Source organism: Dermacentor variabilis, chromosome 6 (assembly GCF_050947875.1).
Source record: "Dermacentor variabilis isolate Ectoservices chromosome 6, ASM5094787v1, whole genome shotgun sequence".
Lineage (NCBI taxonomy): Eukaryota > Metazoa > Arthropoda > Arachnida > Ixodida > Ixodidae > Dermacentor > Dermacentor variabilis.
In genome coordinates, this window is record NC_134573.1 from 5,345,891 (window position 1) to 5,368,303 (window position 22,413).

Here is a 22,413-nt window from a genome sequence, read left to right on the forward strand (position 1 = left end):
GGAGGACTACGGTGGCTGTGGAGCCGGTATAGATATCTTCCAGTATGTTTACATATGGCTCATCTACACCCTGATTCCGTAATGCCTCCATGACTGCTGAGGTTTCGACTGAATCAAACGCTTTCTCGTAATAATTATGTAGTTATAATAATTATGTAGTAATAATTATGTAGTTGCATTATTTTGAGTATCTGGCTCAGGCAAGTAATGTGAATAAGAGAACAATTATCAAACATCATTAGCTTAGTGAGGCCCAGAAAACTTATTTGGTCAACCACCGTTGAGCTTGATGGGCTTTTGTGCAATAGAAGCACTCTGGGGGGGGGGGGGGGGGGGGGGCACACTTGAAAAGCACCTTTAGTGTCTACACTTCAAAGCGCAGCCATGTTATAGCCATTGTAGGTAAAACAGCAGTAGTCAACGTGAAATTGACTGCCACTTTTAGCAGCTTGCATGCAAAAGCACATTAATGTAGTCGCATTCTTTATTTTGGTTGTCTGGCTCAGGCAAGTAATGCGAATAAGAACAATTATCAAACATATTTAGCTTAGTGAGGCCCAAAATACTTATTCGGGTAGCTATTAATAGTAATAGTCAAGGGAATGCTTGGAAGGCGCCATTAGCAGTCTGCACGTCAAAGCACAGTCATGCCATAGCCATTGTTGTTTGAACGGCAGTAATCAACAAGAAAATGACAGCCACTGTTTGCAGCTCCCATGCAAAAGCACATTCATGTGGTTGCATTGTTTATTTTGGTTATCTGGCCCAGGCAAGTAATGCAAATAAGAGAACAATTATCAAACATCATTAGCTTACCGAGGCCTAGAAAACTAGTCAAAGGCACACTTGAAAGGCAGCATTTGCAGTCTGCACTTCATATCGCAGTCATGCTGTACCCATTGTTGCATTTGTTTATCTGGCTGGGCAAGTAACATGAATGTAAGCACAATTATTCATCCTAAATAGCTTTGCTAGCATTGTTTGTACAAAAAAATTCCGAGTAATGTTGAATGTGTTTTATTGAGGCAATTCCTTAATTCACAAGCCGTCGGCATAGCGATGGTCAGGTACAGACAATGACACTGGGGAAGTAATAAATGGTGAAAGTTGCAAAAGCTCTCAGTGCACTGCTTTGCTGGGCTCCATTCACTGAAAAATGTCTGTAATAATGAAAGCGTCAGACAGGAAATGACACTGTGCTGAACAATGTTATTCATGTTGAAAATTTGTTCCAGCATATGTGATGGGCAGTGAAACTGTCTGTTCACTAAGACTGGTAGTGTGAAAATGCAACAGCGTAGCAAGGTGCTGTTTCACAATATGGCACCCTTTCATGTGCACTTCTAGCGAGTTGCCGCATGCACTGATGCATAAACATGAACAGGGGTAAGAGGCAAAGTTTTCCGCAACCAACACAATGCTTTTAAGAAAATGTATCTCTATCTTTCTGTTTTCATAGGTGATCGAAATTTTTGTGCAGGTTGGTTAATCACATTGCGGCAACAACACAAGAAGCAAGGACAGAAAACGCAGCGAGTAGGCACATTGAGAAGACGAGGTAGATCAGTGAGAAAGGCTTTAATGAGATGGAAGAGGCCAGCCCTGCTGTTTACTGGAGTTGGTGCTTTGAATGAGATGGGTTAATGAAAATCTGTAAAAAGACTTTGCCTAAAGGAAACTTGCAAAAAGAAATCCTAATATAAAATAAAAGGGCGGAAATAAGAGTAAGTGCAAAGACACATGGAAGCAGGAACATTCACACACAAACGCGAAAACTAAGAAAATCTTAACTGTAAAGAAATTGGGGAAATAAAAAATTAGGCAAATGCAAGAAAACATACACACACATTTACAGACGCGAGTAGAGGTACTATTAGGAGCGGCATTCACAAGCTGCTGTGCCTACCCTCTTGTATGTTTCTTTTTCTTTTCTTTTATCGTTCTCTCAACACTGTCTTGGGAGTTTTTAATCGCAACATATCACGAGAATAGAAAAGCAGCATGGAGCTATGTTGTGGGAAAGCATATCAAGCGCTGGCGTGAATGTATCACAGCACGCATTCTACAGCTTGCGTGTGCAGTGAGCACTGGTGGACAGCAATCAATCGACGGTGCTACACAACGCTCGAACACCGCCAGTAGACGCTCGGTTATCTCACTGCTGACAATGATCATTCACGCTAAGTTGACGGCGACAAATCGTTGCGTTGAAGGCTTCATCTGCAAATATTTTCTGTTGAGACACTCGTAGGTTTTTTTCATGAGCACATACTTTTCTGATTTCTCCTGATAATGGTTTTGCTCCATCACTTCACCCCATCCATCGAAAAGCATTGTGACACAGTACACGAACACACCCGCCGCTAACAGTAGGCACCAGTCTTTGGCAAAATTTTCTCGTCATAACTTCACTCGAGAGTGAAATAAAACATGAAACAGACATACAGGATGTGTGTTCATAGCGGTCGCCGCGGGATCTGTTTTCAGGCAAAGCGTAGCGCAGCGTCAGCGATGTTCGCTGCATTGTTCCTTCATCGGATCACAGTTCAGAATGAACACACACGGCACAAATGCCGCATCGTGCGCTTGCAGTAATATTTCCGGCATGATAGACCGTCACCAACAGTTCTGGAATTCACTCTGACGGCGGGCTGAAGCACACAGCTGATGCCACTTGGCCCATTTCGATGTGCGGGCGGCCATCTTCTCCGTCGGTGGGGTCACAGGCTGTCCGGCTCATGACGTCAATCCAGAGTGCGCGCCCATTGGTGGATGCTTGTGTGCATCCGCCTCGGAGGAGTAAACGCCTCCTTTTTCTAAAGTTGTACCTGACTATAATTGAAATAAAAAAATGATAAATTAATATAATTGAAAGTGGATGAAAAAACAACTTGCCACAGCTGGAAAACGATCCCATGTCTTCGCACTACGCATACGATGCTCTTTTGCATGCGTAATGCAATGACGTCTGCCAGTTTGGCCGATATACTCTTTCCCACACTTCAGCGGTATGCGATATACGACCCATTTATCACACTTCACAAAAGTGTTTGTACATTTGATAGAACACTGTACTTTCTTAGAGTCATCAGATCCAATCAGGCGGCACAAAGCACCAAGTTTCCGGGGCGCGGAAAAAACCACAGGAACTTTGTACTTTGCAGCGACGTCTTTAATATTATGCGCCACTTTGTGGAAATACGGTATCACTACTGGTTTAGCTTTCTTTTCCAATGGTTGACCGTCTTCACTGCTTCTTTTTATTCCTTTTTTCGTGTTCTTCAATAACACCTCCGAAACTTCACTCAACACCAAACAAGGAAAGCCAGCCTTCCTTAACTTCCTTTCTTCCCCTATCCCCATTGCTATATATTCAGCCACCTTTGACCTCAATAAATAGTTGCAGGTAGCGCTTTGTCCTGTTATTGTTTGTTTCTTCATTGGTGTGCTGTTTCTGTTGGCACTTCATCTTTTGAAAGAGGTTATGAACTACGGCACGCAACACCTCAAGCAAGCACGTCTTGCTCTGTGTTCTGTATTCTTCGCAGATAAACAGTGGTAGTGCATGCAAGATAACATTTACCATAAACTCACCACTCTCATATTTCACTAAACGCTGAAAAAATTAAACATTCACCATCAACATCACCGCTAATTATTGTCCATCAAAGCAAGCAGCATGGAAAGCTTCGCTTATGTTGACTCCCACAGTATGTGGGATCTGCATAATCTTTAATAATTGCAGTTTGGTTTTTTTCGTCTAGAAAATGTGACCGCTTGAGTGATGCACCGTGCTCTACAAATTTCAACTATGGCTCGCATTAATATTGTCTTTTTGCTTAAGTTTTTTGTTTGATTTCATGAATGTGGCTTGTTGGGATAGTTGGTACATGGTTATACTAAAAGAATGCCAACACACTGGAAAAAAAAATGAGAGACAGACATAGACAAAGTGATAGGAAGGTGGCTGGTCCAACAACCTTCTGACAAGTATTCCGACAAGCGTTCTGACGAGTATCAATCAAGCGTATTAAAGTTTTATTGCAAACATACAATCAGCAACTCATATTAACATGAAAACATTGCCAAATTGCTGGTTTGTAACAAAAATGTCCATCAGGCTTATTGTTCAGCAGTTCCCGGCCACGGCGGCCGCATTTCGATGGGGGCGAAATGCGAAAACACCCGTGTGCTTAGATTTAGGTGCACATTAAAGAACCCCAGGTGGTCAAAATTTCCGGAGTCCTCCACTACGGCGTGCCTCATAATCAGAAAGTGGTTTTGGCACGTAAAACCCCAAATATTCTTCTTCTTCTTCTTATTATTATTATTGTTCAGCAGCACCAATGCACATAGCTAGTTTTCGCTTGCAGTACAAGTGAACTATTACTTGAACAGTTTGAGTGCAAAAAAAAAAAAAAAAACACATTTTTGCTGGCTGAAGATGATGAACAAGGTGAGTACGAAACTTGTTTGTCGAGGGAGGGCTCCTGGCTCAGTCTCACTCAAATTTTGGAAAGAATTAGCATATAGCAGCGGTTTAGTTTAATAGCACATTTGCAGGCCTGTGTTGCCCACAATTAAGCTAAAGTGTGCCACGATGTTGATTTAGCTGCAATGGAGAGGTGGCGCTATCTGAAATGGCATTTGGCTACAGGCAAGCAGTGCCCACATACGGGGTATTAAATTAAGTCCACTGCATAAAGAGCCAAAGATGCACCGCGATGGAAAATGTGCCTTTATTTTGTTGTCGTCTTTCTGCCAAATCTAGTTTCAATACGTAATTACTTTGTTTAGCGCAAAACAACAGTTCAGCATTGTGCTGAATTATCCAGTTTCAATATCAGTTTGCCACTAATCCCGGCTCACCACAGCCAAGGATACAATAAAACCTTCTGGGGAAACGAGAGTGCTCTTTGGACAAAGGAATGACAACAATGAAAATGAGGGTATTTATTGCACCTTTTATAGACTGATGCCAGCTAGCCGAATTATAAGTAATGGAACATGCTACGGGGCGCTGATGAATTGAGGAAGTCAGACTCACCACGATGGACAGGTCATTGAGCGGATATGTTCGCCCCATGCAGGACAGCAATGCCTAATCATTCGTGTGTACAGTCACACAGACAGTGGCACGTTCGAGCTATTGCGTTTGTCCATTCCGGTGCCTCGCTCCAAAGCCTTTTGTGGGATGGTCTCGCGAGGTGTGCTGACATATCTAACTGCACGACCGAGTATCCACGTCGTCTGGTGATGCTAGCATTGGAACACCAGTGCCATCTCTTGTTCTACTTTGTGGCTACACTGACCACAGGTGGCACACAGCTACGCAGGGAAGACGGCTTATAGGAGACACTAGAGCCACACTATAAAAAAAAAGTTTACAACCTTTGGGGCTTATCTTGTCCCCAAACAGTAATTGTCATCTGCATTGCTTGCGTTTCCTCTCTTTAAAACTCGGCGTTCGCTAGTTTCCTGCCGAGAATGCTGTGTCAAGCTGATAATGTGCAAGCCGTTCGTGACTAGGAAGTACCGGGCTTGCAGCGTTAAAGAAAGGAAATGCAGGCAACAGAGATGACGATTATTGTTTGGGGACCAAATACAACCCAAAGGGCGTAAACCTTTTTTAGAGTGAATGCCAGCAAAACAACAGTAGGCACGAGGAAGTCAATCGTCCCCAAAAGCTTGATATAACGAAGTTGGTCAAATCGGCACCTTAATTCGTTGTATCATAATTTCGTTATCTTTTATGGAAATAATTACAGCTGCCAATGAATGTTTGCTACACTGAAGGGGCTGTCATATTTTCAGAATTATCCGTCAATTGGAAAGCACGAATTTCAATTAAAAAAATTTAAATTTTCATGAATTTGAGCGTGGGTGATGAAAGATACAATTTCATGCTGTGCCGGAAATATCTTCACATTTGCAGTATGCAGTGAAGCATCCACTCCGCCGGTGCAGCTGATAGTGTTGCCCGTAATGGACTGACGTTATTAGTGGATCACTCTCCACACAGGCCAACCCACGCAGCATCAAAACCCATCAAATGCCACAAAGAAAGGTTCGCTTTAAAATTGCATGAAAGCAAGGTGACGAGCGACAGCCTGTTGTTTGTGGCCGCCATGGCGGTCATAATTTTTGATTGCGTGCCTGTCATGTTTGAGAAACTGAGCGAGATCTGGCATGGTCGTCAGAAAATTGGGTAGTCGTTATGCATTATTTCTAGTTTTTGGCTGCAAAGCAAAACATGAATAGCAATAGCAAAGTGTTAGACAACTTACACGAAGGTTCATAGTTTTATCGGCCATATAAATTGCAGTAAACATTAACTTCCTAAATAATTGAACCAGCATCTACAAGCAGATTTAAACAGGTCTTGCTCGCTGCTGCAACGTTGGCATGATGAAGAGCACCAGCAGAGAATGTGCAGGAAGAGAGCGCACGTGGAGCTGCCCAACGTGCTCCCGCCACCACACTATGGGATTGCTTTGTGCCCTGCCATTTCTTGGTTTGTGGAATGTAGGGAAAACTGGAAGGTGTCGAAACGACAGGTTGCATTCTAGCTCATCAAAAACGACCTTGGCCTTGCATTGTAACACAGGTACCTCTTTCTAATAGGGCCTGCGCAATTTGCAAATGCAGCGAATATGTGAGATTTGGAAAGTGCATGGCATTCAGAAGAAAAGTTCTGCCTTTGTTTCTGTTGTCTTTTAGTTATTAGTTGTTTACGCATCTTGGTTATCTTTACTGCGTTTTTTATTGTTGTTTAGAAGTGCCTTCAGCTGGCCCACATGATGCAGTTAGTAACAATCGCTGACTGGCCCTAGCTCTTGCCTCATTTGGTGCCTGATGACTTGCAGCTTTAGTTGTTATGCGGCTATCTTCCCTGGTTCCTGCCTTTTGTTGGGTATATTTCCGTTCTTAGAATGAAACCATCAGTTTGTGGTCAGTGCCCGTGTCTTGTTCTACCATGCAAATTGTGATGATGATGATTGTGCAGAGGAGCTGGTGAGCCTGCGGGAGTCTGAGGAGAAGCTGAAGCAGCAGCAGGTAGAGGCCACACGACGGGAGAATGTGCTTGTCATGCGGCTCACCACCAAGGAGCAGGAGATGCAAGAATGTGCGGTGAGTGGATTAGAAGAAGATCAAGGGCTGCTCTCTGGTATCGAATGAGAACAACTGTTGTCACTGCTAGGATATTTGGGGTGTTGCCAGAAACCTTGTGCTGTGAAATTTCCTGCTGCGCATTATACAAATTCGTAACTGCATTCATGGCAGCGTGCAGGTTGGTAGCAACAGTGTACCATTATGAGGGCCCATTTAAACATGTTACCGTATATGCTAAATAAGGAGCCGTGTCACATATTCTAAAGATTTTCACAGGATCAACTCAGAAGTGATTGGCCCAGGAGTATGTGATTATTGCCGCCATCAGGAAATGGGGAATATGAAATGGATGGAAAGCAAGGATGTCAATAAAGTTGTCATTTGACAGATGTGCGAATAAATTGGAAGCATGCATTGTGCCGAAACAGGTGGAGACAACACACTACCCAAGGATATTCTGTGGTTCGACGATATCAGTTCCTGAAGATTCAGTTCCTGAAGATTATTGAGCAGATGTGCGACGTGGCAGTGCGACAGTGCTCGAGGGTTTTGCACGCACCGTCTCAAAAAAACCCGAGGGCTCATGCATTAGATGCACAATGCACAGCTGGATTCATGCATGGACAAACAATACATACGACATATTGCAGATCACTTTGCTGCTAGCCTTGGCGCTGCAGAGAGAACTCATATCTGTGCGGTTTTCAATGCAGCCTCGGAGATGGCCGTACATTGACTCTATAGAGTACATGACTGTGACGCAAAGGCACTGGAATTATCAGAGGGTTTGGAAAATTGGTCGTTGATTATGCAGGACACCCGCCACTAACAATAATTGGTGATGCGCGCTTGCACATGCCTGTGCACAAATTTCCGCAACTTTTTTTCTTGTTATTTTTTCTTTATTTTCTCCATTTTTCCTTCGTGTGCGGCATTGAGGGGTCTCTCCTAAGCTCTTCCTCTATGGCGGCGGGGTCAGAGGAATGCTGGTCAGAGGTGCCACCATGTAATTTTGTGTGGTGCTGAGAGCACTGTCTGAGCACGGTATGCTGCTAGCCTTGGCACTGCAGAGAGAACCCATATGTGTTCGGTTTTCAATGCAGCCTCGGAGATGGCCGTACTGGTAATCTCCGACACCGTGCTCCCATCGGCTAACCTGCCAGATGCACGCAGTGTGTGCTTAGCTGCTCTGGTTGGCCCAGAGTGCTTCAGTATGCTATAGTCGAACCTTGACATATCGGACCGTGCGGGGATTGCAAAATATCCAGAATTTGATATATGAAATGACGTAAGAAGAGTGTAAGTCCTGTGTAAGTCAATCAATAAATCGCTCATGGCACAGTAAATACTCACTTCAAGGGTCAAACAAACAATTTGTTGTTTTGTGTTAAAGAACTGCAGCAGTGTAGCTCGCTTCTTCATGGTGACTGTGTGCCTAACCATGGCCTCCTATACATGATCCAAATGGTCCACAAGAAGTGTTGGACCTTCTACTGCACTGCACTGGCGGCGTCCAAGGACCAAGGCAGCCTCAGCCTCACTTGAAGTTGGGGCAAGGTCATTGCTCGCAGGGTGGCAGCAGCTTTGTTATGCCAATCACATCTGTGGCAATGTCGGTATCCTTACGCTTGGGTCCAGTGGTGTTGTCACCAATTTCATGGCTCAGCACCATTGAAACACTCCTCAAGGTTCTCCTAGTTGAGACAAAGACACTTTTCAGTGCGTATAAAAAAAAGGAAAAGAGAGGTGGGGAGTGGGGCTGGGACGAAAGGACTGCAGAAAAGATAGAGCACAGGCCCCATGTTCCATCTTTCCTGCAGTACTTTTGTCTGCGCACCTCTTCCTTTCTTATGCGCTGGAACATGTGTCTCTAAAGGCTTACTAGTCTAACTCTCTGCCTTAAATTGACTGACAACTAGCCAGAATGTGTTGTGAGAGGTTGATGGAAGTAAAATTATCATGATTTACAGTGATAGAATACAGCACTGTTTGCAGTTCAGGTAGGAATTATACCTGTATATTTGCAACGAAAGACTCAAAAACCAGTATATGGTGCGGCCTGGAGGTGAAGTCGCATTACTTCTCATTAATCTCGTTAATTTGAACACACTTAATTTGAACTTTCGGTGTATTTGAACTGACGCAGTGGTCCCATCAAAGCTATTGTGAATTGTTACGCAAATTGTGAATTCCGCAACCCGAGAAAGCTCAATTTTAGATCTTGTTTTCATAAATGAGCAACTTAGACAAAATGGTTATGATTGTAATATCGTTAAAGGCCTGTCGGACCATAAGGGGGTCACTGTTTATTTGAATTTAGCAACTATGCGTAAGCTTCCTTCACATCAGACAGTATTGAACTTTGAGCGTGCTGATGACAACTCCATAACTGAGTTACTCGCATGCTCTTTCAATGAGTTTTCGAGTTGCGTGAAACATTCCTCTGTTAACGTGTTAGTGAACCGTTTTTGCTCAATTGTCAATCAATGTATAACTGATTACATTCCAACCAAGTGTATAAAGCGCAATCCCAAGCACCCTTGGTACACACGTGAAATGGTACACCTAATTCGTCGCATCAGGCGTCTGCGCAAACAACCCTATGCAAACAATCCAATGAAAGCTTTAGTATTAACTACACTTAAAAACAACTTAAGATCTGCTATGTCAAATGCGAAAAGTTTTTATTTTAATAGCACCTTGTCATACTTCATTAAAAACAAACCATCAAAGTTTTGGCAAACAATCAGTCCACCAAGTCAGAGCTCTCCTTCATTCATAATTGCTAATCAACCATGCTCAGATAATCTTAGCATTACTGAAGCCTTTAATAATTACTTTAAATCAGTGTTCACCTGTGATGATGGACGCGCCCCCACGTTTTGCACTACTCTTTCGTCATCACCTTTTCCTAGTATGGTAATCACTTCAGCTGGTGTACATAATCTTATACTCAAGATCGATACTATGAAAAGTACTGGGCCAGATATGCTTTTGCAGCGATATTATGAATGGAGCTCTCAGTACTTATCCCTAATTTTTTCGAAATCTGTAGAATCATCCACTGTTCCAATACTCTGGAAATGTGCTAAGGTTGTTCCCATTCACAAAGACGGTAAAAGCAGGAAATATCTAACTACAGACCTATTTCTTTAATATCAACATCTTGCAAACTATTGGAACACATTATTCATAAATATATCATTGAGTACTTATCTGAACGTAATGTTCTTTCGCATGCTCAACATGGCTTCCGTTCCAGATTCTCCACGGTAACACAACTTCTAGATTTCTCCCATGATATTGCATCCACACTTAACCTTAGAGAACAACTTCATGCCATTTTTATTGATTACAGTAAAGCTTTTGACACAGTGTGCCAAAAAAAGCTTCTCATTAAACTCAAGGCAATAATTCATGATTGTAAATTACTAGGTTGGATACAGGACTACCTAAGTACAAGAACCCAGTTTGTTGCATTTAACCATGTTCACTCATCTCGTGTCAATGTTACATCCGGTGTACCACAGGGGTCTGTCTTGGGTCCTTTGCTGTTTGTTGTCTATGTAAATGATGTCGTTGAAGTAACCGCGGGCACTTCTGTCAAAATAAGACTATATGCTGATGACTGCGTCCTTTATTCTACCATAAGTAGTAATCATGATCAGTTGGAGCTGAACGAAGTCGTCGCCTGTTTTTGCGAATGGAGCAGAACATGGTAAATGTCACTTGATTTTAAGAAAACCGTATCAATGACTTTTTCGAATAAAAAATGACCATTACAATTTACATATTTTAATGAAGCGCACATCTTGTAAGCGTCCACACGTTCAAATACCTTGGTGTTACTTTCTCCCCTGATCTGAAATGGCATGCTCACATTAACTGTATAACCAACAAGGCGTTGAGAAAACTGGGTTTTCTTAAAAGAAACCTATGAGGTGCAACTAAAGAATGCAAATTAACGGCATACAGACCACTAATAAGGCCTCTACTTGAATACGCGTCGGTAGTGTGGCTGCCACATCATTCCAAAGACATAGACATGCTTGAGTCTATTCAGAAAAAGGCCATAAGGTTTATATACATATAATCGTTATGACTGCCATTTCTCACTGACATCACATGCGAGTAAGCTACTACTAAAGCCTCTGTGACTTGTGACCGTGTTGTTCTGCTACATAAAATTGTTCATGGGAAAACTTATGTCAATGCACCTATTGTTTTCACTAACCCTTCTTCTCGGCCCACCAGAAAAAGTCATCATCTTAACATTGTTCCTTTGAATGCAACGATTGATTGCTTTAGGTTTTCCTTTTTTTCGCATACAATTGTGATTTGGAATGGCCTTGTGCGAGTTACTAAGTGATGTATTTGCCAACCTATTACCTAATCATGTTCATTAATCAACTAGCTATTCCTGATATTGTTTTTTCTATTGTTTGTTTTCTTTTTGCCACTCAAATGTATTCTTCAATTGATTGACATATGTATACATGCACTCCTGCAATATCTTGCTATGCAAGATGGCAGTATATGTGTAAATAAAATAAAATAAATAAATGTGTATTCCAGTTGCCAGAAACACTTAGCAATTTGAACAAACAAGCATTTGTGATGGTTAATTTGAACATACTGTGCTCTGACAATGCTCTCAGCAGTGCGCCAAATCACACGGTGGTGCGTCCGACCAGCATTCCTCTGACCCCACCACCTTAGAAGAAGGGCTTATAAGAGACCCCTCAATGCCACGCGCGAAGGTAAAAAAGAAAAAAAAAGAAAAGTTGAGGACATTTGTGCGCAGGCATCACTGACTACTTGTTGAAGACAGCAGACGGAGCAATCACAAAACTGCCCTTATTGTCACTCAAGAACTGCTATCTTCAACAAAAAAGCCACTCAGGCTGTCAACAAGAACTTCATTCTGGCAAATGAGAAAGCTCAGAATGTAAAACGCAAAGCCATTTCTTTGTTTGAAAATATAGGCCTCACCAAGATTGTGAAAGATGTAAAACAATGTAAGGTACTTGCTCTAGAGGTTTTTTTCACTATAAAAACGCACAAACCGGATGTGCCTTTCCGTACAATAGTCAGTGAAAACAACTGTTGGCAGGTTTTGGTTAGCTGCTTTTTGCAAAAACAGTTGAAGCATTTAACTATTGTCGATCCTGATGGCATAAAGGATTCTTTCGATGTTTCCTTTCTGGAAGACAACCATTCAGTAGCCGACATTTTTTCTGTTGACATCGGAGATCTTTGCTGTTCAATACCGCATGATGAGCTATTTCGCAGTGTGATGACGTGCATCGAAGAAAGTAGACAATGCGACCGGGTTGTCCTCAGAAAGTTTCATGTCCCTTCTTGAATTTTATTTAAGTGCAACTTTTGTTCGGTTCGAAAATAACCTATTTATCCAGAAAAATGGTGTGTGTATTGGTTCATGTGTGGCGCCTGCCCTTTGTAATATTTTTTTATCGTTTGTTGACCGCACTCTTAAGAGTGCCTTAAACAATGACTCACTTCAAATTTTTAGATATGTTGACGATTTTCTTATTTTGAATAAACAGACTAACAACGAGTGCTCTGTTATGGTAGTTAACATTTCAACTCTGTTCAATGACAATGGCAAAGGTTTAACTTTCACACATGAGCTATGTAGGGACGGTCAGATCCAGTTTTTAGATTTCCAGCTATCCTTACAAACAGGCCATGCCTGTTGGATGTACTCGCCACGTGCACGTAAAGAACATTTACCTTACGCGTCTGCGCACTCAAGGACTGTGAAATGCACCATTGCTTTGATGTGTCTAGAATCTTCGTTAATGAAATCCTGTCATCACACCGCGAACCTGAGTTTCATTGCACAGTTAAATAGGCTGCAGGCTACTGGTCACCCAAGTGTTGTGGTGATGTCAGTCTCGGAAATAATGCTTCAGAAACTGAGAGGGAAGCGGCACAAAAGTAACTGTATTACACAAAAAAAGAGGCCTGAAGTTGTGCCGTATGTCCACAGAGTGGCTCACAATCTAAAGAATGTCGCCACTAGATGCCAAATTCCGGTAGTGTTTTCCGCTCCTCAGAAACTGTCAATGTTGTGCAGCCCTATTTATTTCTAAAGCAAGTAAAAAACCAGATTGTGAAAAGAACCACGTGAAGTTTGTAGATTGCAGCATTGGTGTGGTATATAAGATTCCCTTGTCATGCGGCAAAGTGTATGTAGGGCAGTCAGGCTGCTGTGTTAATGAGCACCTTGGAGAACACGAGTGATCCATACCAACAGGCACAGGTTCCCATTTGGCTCAGCATTGTAAAATATGCAAGTGCAAAGCCATGTTTCGTGATACCACAATTTTGAAAAAGAGCCGTGACACCATCGCCCGAGAGTTATCGGAAGCATTCTTCATTCACTCATTGGGGTCACAGTGCATTAGTGGGCCTTCCTTAGCCTTGTACAGCGTTGAATACGGTTTTTTGGATTCTGTTGCATGAGTGCGCTCTTGTGATCAGGTGTTGGTGGCTCCACCACATGGTGCTCACTGCGCATGTTCCTTTAGTTTCAGATGTCTATAAAGGAGTGACGCAATAAAATGATGTCAGTTGAGAGCAGCGCTTTGTCCTGGTCGTCTTTCTTGTGTCTGTTGTTTTCCACTAAACAAAGTATTCATGGATTCGCACCAACTAGCCTGCCAACGCATTGTGTTAAATGGAATGGTATTAGACATCCACATGGGAGCGACCATTTCCCGATAGTTCTGTGTACATCGAAGATGAATGAATGTCCCCCACAGTTTCCTCGGTGGAAAACTGATTCAGCCGACTGGGAACAGTTCCGAAAGATTACTCTCATATTGTGGGCTGACATTTCTGCTCGTAAGCCTGGACGCTGCATTTGAATACTTCACCTTTTTTCTTATTGATGCCAGGACCAAATGTATCCCAGAAATGGATTATGCAAGAAGTGCCATGTTCTGTGATAGAATGAGGACTGTCGTAACGCTCATAAGAAGCAGAACAAAGCATGGGGGTTGCTCCACGATTCTCTGACAGCAGAAAACCTAGTTAATTTCAAGCATGTCAAATCTCAGGGAAGGAGAATGCACTGACAAGCTAGAAGAGAGAGTTCGCAAAAATATATGTCAGGAATCAACTTTTACACAGATGAGACAAAGGTCTGGAATAGAGTGAACAGAATAAAAGGTTGACAACCTTACTCGCTACCCTTGTTAAGTACTCGGGGAGATAGTATAGAAGACCAGGTGAATTTTCTAGGTGAAAATTTTGAACACATATCCAGTTCGTCGCACTACACTGACACATTACAAAACACGAATAGAACAGCAGCCATTGGAATGAAAAAGTGCAAAAGATGAGGTTTACAATGGACTATTTTGCACAGCAGAGCTTCAAGCAGCACTAAACAGCTGCAACAAATCTGCTCCTGGTTCTGACCGCATAATATATGAAATGTTAAAGCACTTGCCATCTGAAACACAAAAAACCCTTCTTTTTTTTTTTTTTTACAATGGTATATGGTGTTATGGCCAGATTCCCTCTGTCTGGAAAGAGGCTATTATAATTCCCATTCTGAAACAGGGTAAGGACCCTTCCTTGGCATATAGTTATAGGCCTGTAGCGTTGACAAGTTGCCTATGTAAAGTCTATGAAAAGATGGTGAACAAATGCTTGCTCCGCTATCTTGAAAACCAACAAAATATTAAGACCCATGCCAATGCGGTTTCATGGAAGGTAGATAGACGACAGACCAGCTTGTTCGCATGAAGATGTACATATAGGAAGCCTTTATCCATGAACACCTTGTCATATCTGTATTCCTTGATATAGAAAAGATGATGAGCAAAACGAGAACAAGGTGTAAGCAGGAGCCAACGTTTCAACAAGTGGACTTGTCTTCTTCAAGGCGATGTATGCTTTCCTCGCCACCGTATATATAGGTGGGGTTCTTCTAAAGGGGAGAGGGTGTAAGGTGTAAGAGGGTGCCGCAACAAGGGAAGGTGTGTTAGCGTGTCGAATTGAGAATAAAGGAATGCTGTGCACAAGGCCAAGGCCATGCCTCCCCCCCCCTTCCCGGTCTGTCAACCACGTGTCAACGCACGCATGCTAGCCGGCGTGTCAACGGCGTCTGGCACGCCGGCTGACAAAAAAAAAAAAAAAAGAAGAAGAAAGAGGAAAGGAAAGAAAAAAAAAAAAGGATACGCCAAGAAACCAAACTAAGTGTTGTTGCCTATAGCTTGAAATTTAGCACAGCGAATAGATTATAAAGCTCCCTTTGAAACGTATATGCCTATTGCTTGCAATGTCTTGAACTTATGGATAAGGTATGATTTTCTGTCTCGTTCAGAACGGAAATTTGACTGTAAGATGTAGAGTTTAAGTTCATCAAAGTTATGACCTGGTTGGTTTAAATGTTCGACGACGGCTTTGGGAAGCTTTTATGCTGTGTCCGCGCGATGTCAGTTTAATCTGACGTTCATTGATTGTTCTGTTTCACCGATATATTGTTTCTTACAGAAGGAACATTCAAGCATATAAATCACATCCGAACTTGTACAAGTGAAGCTAGATTTGACTTCATGTGTATAACTATTTGTGGGTGCTTTTAATTTTAATGGAACTTTGAAGGTTTTGCACCTGGAGCTTGCACCTGGATTTTGCACCTAATCTTACTTGAAGGTTTTCCACTTGGGTCGACAACATGCTTTTATTATGGGGGAATGCTGTTGGCTGACTTTTGCGTGCACTAACATGTCTTTAAAGTTCCTGTTTCGGCGATAGGTAACCCTAGGTACATCTGGGAACGTTTTTCTCAGACGCTCGTTACTTGATAATATTGGGTGGTATTTTTGTAGGATGTTGTTTATGTTTGGGAGTGCATTAGAATATTTTGTTATAAAGGCTGGCGGTCTGTCAGATTCTAGTGCTAGCTGTTTCTTCGCCAATTCCGACTGTCTCTCCAATCTTGACACGGCATCATAAGCTCTATCAAGAGCAACTTGGGGATAGTTCCTTTCTGCTAGCGTTGTTTTAAGGTCATTTTGGTGGTGGATATAATCGTCGTCTTCACTGCAAATTCTTTTTGTTCGTTTTGCTTGTCCATCAAAAATTTCTTGCTTGCAATGTCGCGGGGGATGACTGTTATAGTCTAAATATTGCTGGCTACCCGTAGGCTTCCGGTAAAGTGTCGTTCTCAGTTTTCCGTTTTCTATGTAGACCTTCGTGTCCAGACTTAAATTTACTGCTCACAATTCTCCTAGTCAGATCAACTTCCTGGACACTTTGATGAACTTAAACTCGACATCTTACAGTCAAATTTCCGTTCTGAACGGGGAAGAAAATGCAGAGAATCATACGTTATCCATAAGTTAAAGACATTAGAACCAATAGGCATAAACGGTTTAAATGGAGCTTTAGAATCTATTCGCTATGCTAAATTTCGAGCTATAGGCAACAACACTTAGTTTGGTTTCTTGGTGTATCCTTTTTTTTTTCCTTTCCTTTCCTCCTTTTTTTTTTCAGCCGGCGTGTCAGATGCCATTGACACGCCAGCTAACACGCGTGCGTTGACACATGGTTGACAGACGAGGGGGGGGGGGAGGGGGAGGCCTGGCCTTGGCCTTGTGCACAGCATTCCTTTATTCTCAATTTGACATGCTAACACACCTTCCCTCGTTGCCGCACCCACCCGCCTTACACCCTCTTCCCTTTACAAGAATCCCACCTATATATACTGTGGCGAGGAAAGCATGCGTCGTTTTGAAGAAGCCAAGTCCACTTGTCAAAACGTTGGCTCCTGCTTTCACCTTGTTCTCGTTTTGCTCATCGTCTTGAATTTCCATCTCCCGCATTCCCCGTGTTTTCCCTGGATTGATATGGAAAAGGCGCATGATACTACGTGGCACTTTGGGATCCTTTGGGATCTTTTTGGAATGGGTATACGGGGCAGCTTGCTGACCATTATTGAGAGCTACCTGTCTCACAGAACATTTCATGTTAGAGTTGGCAATGTGGAGTCTTGATCATTCATACAGGAGACAGGTGTACTGCAGGGTGGATGTGCTGAGCTTTACGCTCTTTATTGTGAAAATGAATTCCTTACATACCATCATACCTCGCACTCTTTTACTCGGTCTGTGTGGACGATGCACAGATAGCTTTTAGGTCATGCGATCTTAGCATCTGCGAGAGACGGCTACAGCTTGGCCTAAACAAACTCAATGTAGTCAGAAGAAAATTATCTTAAATTTAACCCTCAAAAAAGCACATGTGTCCTCTTCTCAAACAAGAGAGGCATATCAGCAAAACCCGCTGTTGACCTTAATGGAGACGACTATCGGTCAGCCTTGGAACACAAATTTTTAGGTATTATCATGGACACAAAACTCAATTTTATTCCCCACTAGAGATATCTAGAAAAGTGCCTGAAGACTATGAACCTGCTTAAGCTACTTCCTTGAACAAACTGGGGCAGTGACAGAAGGTATTTGCTTAGCCTGTATAAGAGTCTTGTACGATCACGCCTCGACTATGGAGCCGTGGTGTACCAATCTGCATCAATTAGTGCTCTCGAAATTCTCGACCCAGTCCTCAGTCTAGGTATACGGCTGGCAGCAGGCACATTTAGGACAAGCCCTGTGGAAACTCTGTATGTCGAGGCAAACGAATGATCCTTAGACCTACGCAGAACATATCTAAGCTCCTCCTGCTTTTCGACATGTAAATAGAATAACGAACATCCGTGTTACTCAACTGTACTTGACTTGTCTTCTGAAAGACTTCACCGTAACTGCCCATCTGTTTGAGCTCCTCTGTCTGCTCGCGTAGAACAACTGCCTAATGAAACCGGTATTAAACATCGAGAAACAGTCCTAATGACTCCCACTAACCTTGCACCACCTTGGGAATGGCAGACTATCCAGTGTGATATGTCTTTTGTCGCAATAACAAAACATGTGCCTGAGGTGCACATACATTCACACTTTCTCGAACTCCAGGCGAAGTACTCCTGCACAGAGTTTTATACAGACGCTTCAAAGTCTACTTATGGTGTAGCTTATGCAGCTTTCGGACCGTCATTTTCAACAGCCGGTGCATTAAATCCAAACACCAGCATTTTCACACCTGATGCATACGCGATCCTCTCGGCTGTGAAACAATAAGACAAACTGGTATAATAAAGGCTGTCATATTCACAGATTCATTAAGCGTTGTTAGGGGTATATCAAATCTACAAAAACACAAGAACTCTATCCTTAATGAAGTCTACAACCTTCTCTGCTCAGCATACATGTCGAACCAAATAACTGTTCTTTGTTGGATGCCTGGCCATAGAGGCATAGAGGGCAACGTAGCTGCTGACGAAAGGGCTATATATGTAGCTTTTTGTGATACAAACATTTATATACCTGTACCGTACACAGACCTTAAGCCATTTTTACTATATAAACTACGGAAATATTGGCAGAGGCAATGGGACACTCAGGTATCCAACAAACTGCACCTAATCGAACCATAAATAGGGAATTGGATCTCTCAGAAAACAAGACACCAGGAAGTGCTGATCTATAGATTAAGAATTGGGCACACCTACAGCACTCACTCGTATATTCTAAGTGGAACTAACCCTCCGACATGCACAAGGTGTGGCAGTAGACTTACTGTCCTTCATGTTCTCTTTCAGTGCCCATTAGAAGAGGAGAGAAAAAAGTTCTTCCCTTCCTTATACTGTCATAACATACCATTGCACCTAGTCTTCTTTTTAACCAATGACCCTCTATTTAATTTTAAATCAGTACTTAAGTTCTTTGCAGAAACGAATACCATAGAAATAATTTGACCAGGCTGTTTTTAGCACAGCCTCTCCTTGGAGGCTGTAGCTGCAATGCAGTCACTTACAGAGCACATGCCTCGCAGCCCTTGTGCTGAAGGGGTCTGCAGAGGCACTAGTGCTGCTATATTTAACACGTTTTAATATCTAATTCTTCATAACGTAATTTTGTAACCATAGGACTCACTTGTCGCTGACACTATTTTAATAGATACATATGTTACACCATTTACAGCGAATATTTTAGGCCATTATACAGCCACTCGATTTCCACCATATTCAACTATTCACATTGCCATTCATCACCAAGTGTCATGGTGCTCTTAGGTCATTTCTGGCCCTTGCGGCAAAAAAAAAAAAGCAATATTTATCAATCAAGCTGTCAAACACCCACCACGCCACCGCTATTTTGAGAATGTGTTGCGAGAAAGCCTGCCGCCTGTCACACCAGAGCGCACATGATTTAGTTGCACATCTGGGGCAATTGATACTCGCGTATCGCCAGCATCTAGCAGTCGGAAACGCCTACTGCCTGTCACAAGAGAGCAGATGTTCTGGGGTAGTGGAGTTCGATATTGTTACGGGGAGAAAAGACGCTTGACAATATATTTACAAGATATATACGATGGGCAGAAGACAGGCATACAAGATGGAGCCTGTGCGCACGACTATCGATGATCGTCGTCTTCATCAGTCCTCTTATCATCATTCACTCTTGCAGTGCCACATAGCATGACCCCCGGCGCTGAAAGCGCTTGGTAGGTTTGAGTGATGTTACTTCATTCGAGCGACGTGATGATATTAGAGGAGGATCACGGTGTGGAGTTATCGAGAGGTTGCAACTCATAGGTCAAGTTTGTCACTTGACGCAGACACAGTATGGGCCTGAGTAGGGTGGAATCAGCTTCTCACAAAGGCCAACTTGCCGTGCTGGTTTCCAAAGAAGCACAGTGTCACCAGGGTTAATGTGGGCATCGCTGTGACGAGCGTCATATATGCGTCGTTGCTTTTCTTGGGAAGTGGTCAGACGCAGATGTGCAATCTCGCGTACTTCGGTCGCTCTAGATATGGCATCTCGGGCATATTCTGACCTTGTTTCGAGAACGGCTGGGAGGATCGTGTCAAACGGTAGTTAGGGGCTTGTCCATGCAAGAGAAAAAATAGAGACAAACCAGCAGAATCATGGCGGGACATACTGTAGGTGAATGTGACAAATGACAGAGTGGCATCCCAGTCACAGTGGTCGGTGGAGATGTACATAGCGAGCATTTATGTGATAGTTCTATTGAGCCGCTCTGTGAGGCCGGAGGTCTGAGGGTGATACACCGTTGTAAACTTGTGCTTTGTATCACAGATGTGCAAGATGTCCTGGATAACCTGCGAGAGAAAGTAATGACCCCGGTCAGTAAGGAGGTGTCGGGGAGCGCTGTGGTGAAGTATCACTGCATTGAGAAGGAAGTCAGCGACGTCGGTTGCACAACTGGTAGGGAAAGCCCGCGTGATCGCTGACCGGGTGGTGTAGTCCGTAGCAACTGTTATCCACTTGTTCCCACTAAACGATAGAGGAAAAGGACCAAGGAGATCAAGACCAACTCGAAAAAATGGCGAAGATGGTATTTCGATGGGCTGAAGATGGCCAGCTGGTAGGGCTGCTGGTTTTTTGTGGTGCTGACAAGAGTTACAGGAGGTGATGTAACAGCAAACTGAACGGTAAATACCGGGCCAGAAGAAATGATGCCGAACACGGCCATATGTCTTTGAGGCTCCCAGATGACCAGCGGTTGGGACATCATGTAACTGTGCTAGCACAGTCTCATGCATATGCTTGGAAATGACCAGGAGCATTTCAGGGCCATCAGGGTGCATGTTGAAATGGTACAATATGCCATCTTGCAGCACAAACATATACGAAAAAGGGGGAAGTTGGCAGGCCTGTCAGGCTGAGAATGATGTCTCTCAGGTAAGGGTTGTGTCTTTGCTCATCGGCAATGTCACCAAACGTGGTAAGCTTGAGGACGCAAGTTGACTCGCCGGTCTCAGGCTGGTCTGGTGTCGTGACAAGCAATCAGCGTCCTCATGGAGTCTGCCTGTCTTATACACCACTGTGTAATAGTACTCTTGGAGCCGTAGAGCCCACAGACCGAGACGTCCAGCTGGATCTTTTAAAGACGAAAGCCAGCATAGGGCGTGGTGATTGGTGTTAACCATGAAAGGCCGCCCGTACAGGTAGGAGCGAAATTTGCCAACTGCCCAAACAATGGTGAGGCATTCACGTTTGGTGATCGAGTAATTGCGTTCAGCTGGTCATAGAAGACTGCTAGAATACGCAATGACATGGTTGCAACCGTGCTGTCATTGTGCCAAAACAGCGCCGATATCATGGCTGTTGGCATCGGTGTGAACCTCCGTAGGGGAGGCCACGTCAAAGTAGCCGAGAATCGATGACGATGTGAGTTGCGTCATCAGCTCAGTGAATGCACTAGCTTGGTCGGGACCCCAGACAAAAGTTGCGTCTTTCTTGAAAAGGTCCGTTAGAGGGTGTGTGACGTCAGCAAAATTTCGCACGAATCTGCGGAAGTAGGAGCAGAGGCCTACAAAGCTGTGAACGTCGGTTCCGCAGGTGGGCACAAGGAAACCCTTGACCGCGCAAACTTTCTCCGGATCGGGGCAAACACCGGAAGAGTCCACGAGGTGTCCAAGCACAGTAAGTAGCTGGCGGCCGAGGTGACATTTAGACAAATTGAGCTGAAGTCTTGCCTTGCGGGACACTGAAAAAACTGTCAGACGCTCGAGGTGTGTGTTAAAAGTCGGCAAAAAGACAATGACATCATCGAGGTAGCACAAGCAGATTGACCACTTTAAACCGTGAAGGAGGGCGTCCATCATTCGTTTGAATGTGGCAGGAGCATTGCATAGCAGGAATGACATCACCTTAAACTGTAAACCCATCAGGTATAATAAATGCTGTCTTTTTGTGATCCATGTCGTCAAGTGCAATCTGCCAATACGCTGAACGAAGGTCTATTAAAGAAAAATACTTGGAACCACTGAGACAGTCAGGAGCATCATCTATCCGAGGTAGGGGGTACACATCTTTTCTTGTTACTTGGTTGAGATTCCAGTAGTCGATACAGAAGTACCAGCTCTTCTCCTTCTTTCTAACGAGCATGACAGGAGATGCCCATGGACTTGAAGAAGGTTTGATGTTATCACAAGCAAGCATTTTGTCAACCTCCTTTTGCATAACTTGTCACTCAGTGGAGGAGACACGATAAGGATGTTGGTGTATGGGTTTCGCATTGCTGGTGTGCATCCAATGCTTGACAACTGTTGTTTGGCCCAGTGGTCATTCATTGAGATCAAAAATGTCCTGGTACGACATGAGCAAGCCCCGAAGCACCTGTACATGTTCATCCGGAAATTCAGTGGCGATCATCTTCATTATGTTATCTAACATT

The 22,413-nt window shown here is 43.3% G+C and overlaps 1 protein-coding gene across 6 annotated transcripts in view; it reads left to right on the forward strand.

Annotated features, from left to right (window-relative positions):
- Positions 1-22,413, forward strand: part of fl(2)d (Pre-mRNA-splicing regulator female-lethal(2)D) — a 187,757-nt gene that overhangs the window by 139,446 nt on the left and 25,898 nt on the right. For 5 of the 6 annotated variants that reach the window (XM_075694705.1, XM_075694701.1, XM_075694702.1 and 2 more), the window contains exons 5-6: positions 7,007-7,131; positions 21,576-21,659. In XM_075694705.1, the coding sequence (XP_075550820.1) occupies positions 7,007-7,131; positions 21,576-21,659 (209 nt within the window). The remainder of the gene's footprint in view (positions 1-7,006; positions 7,132-21,575; positions 21,660-22,413) is intronic. The other variant, XM_075694706.1, reaches the window with a different exon arrangement.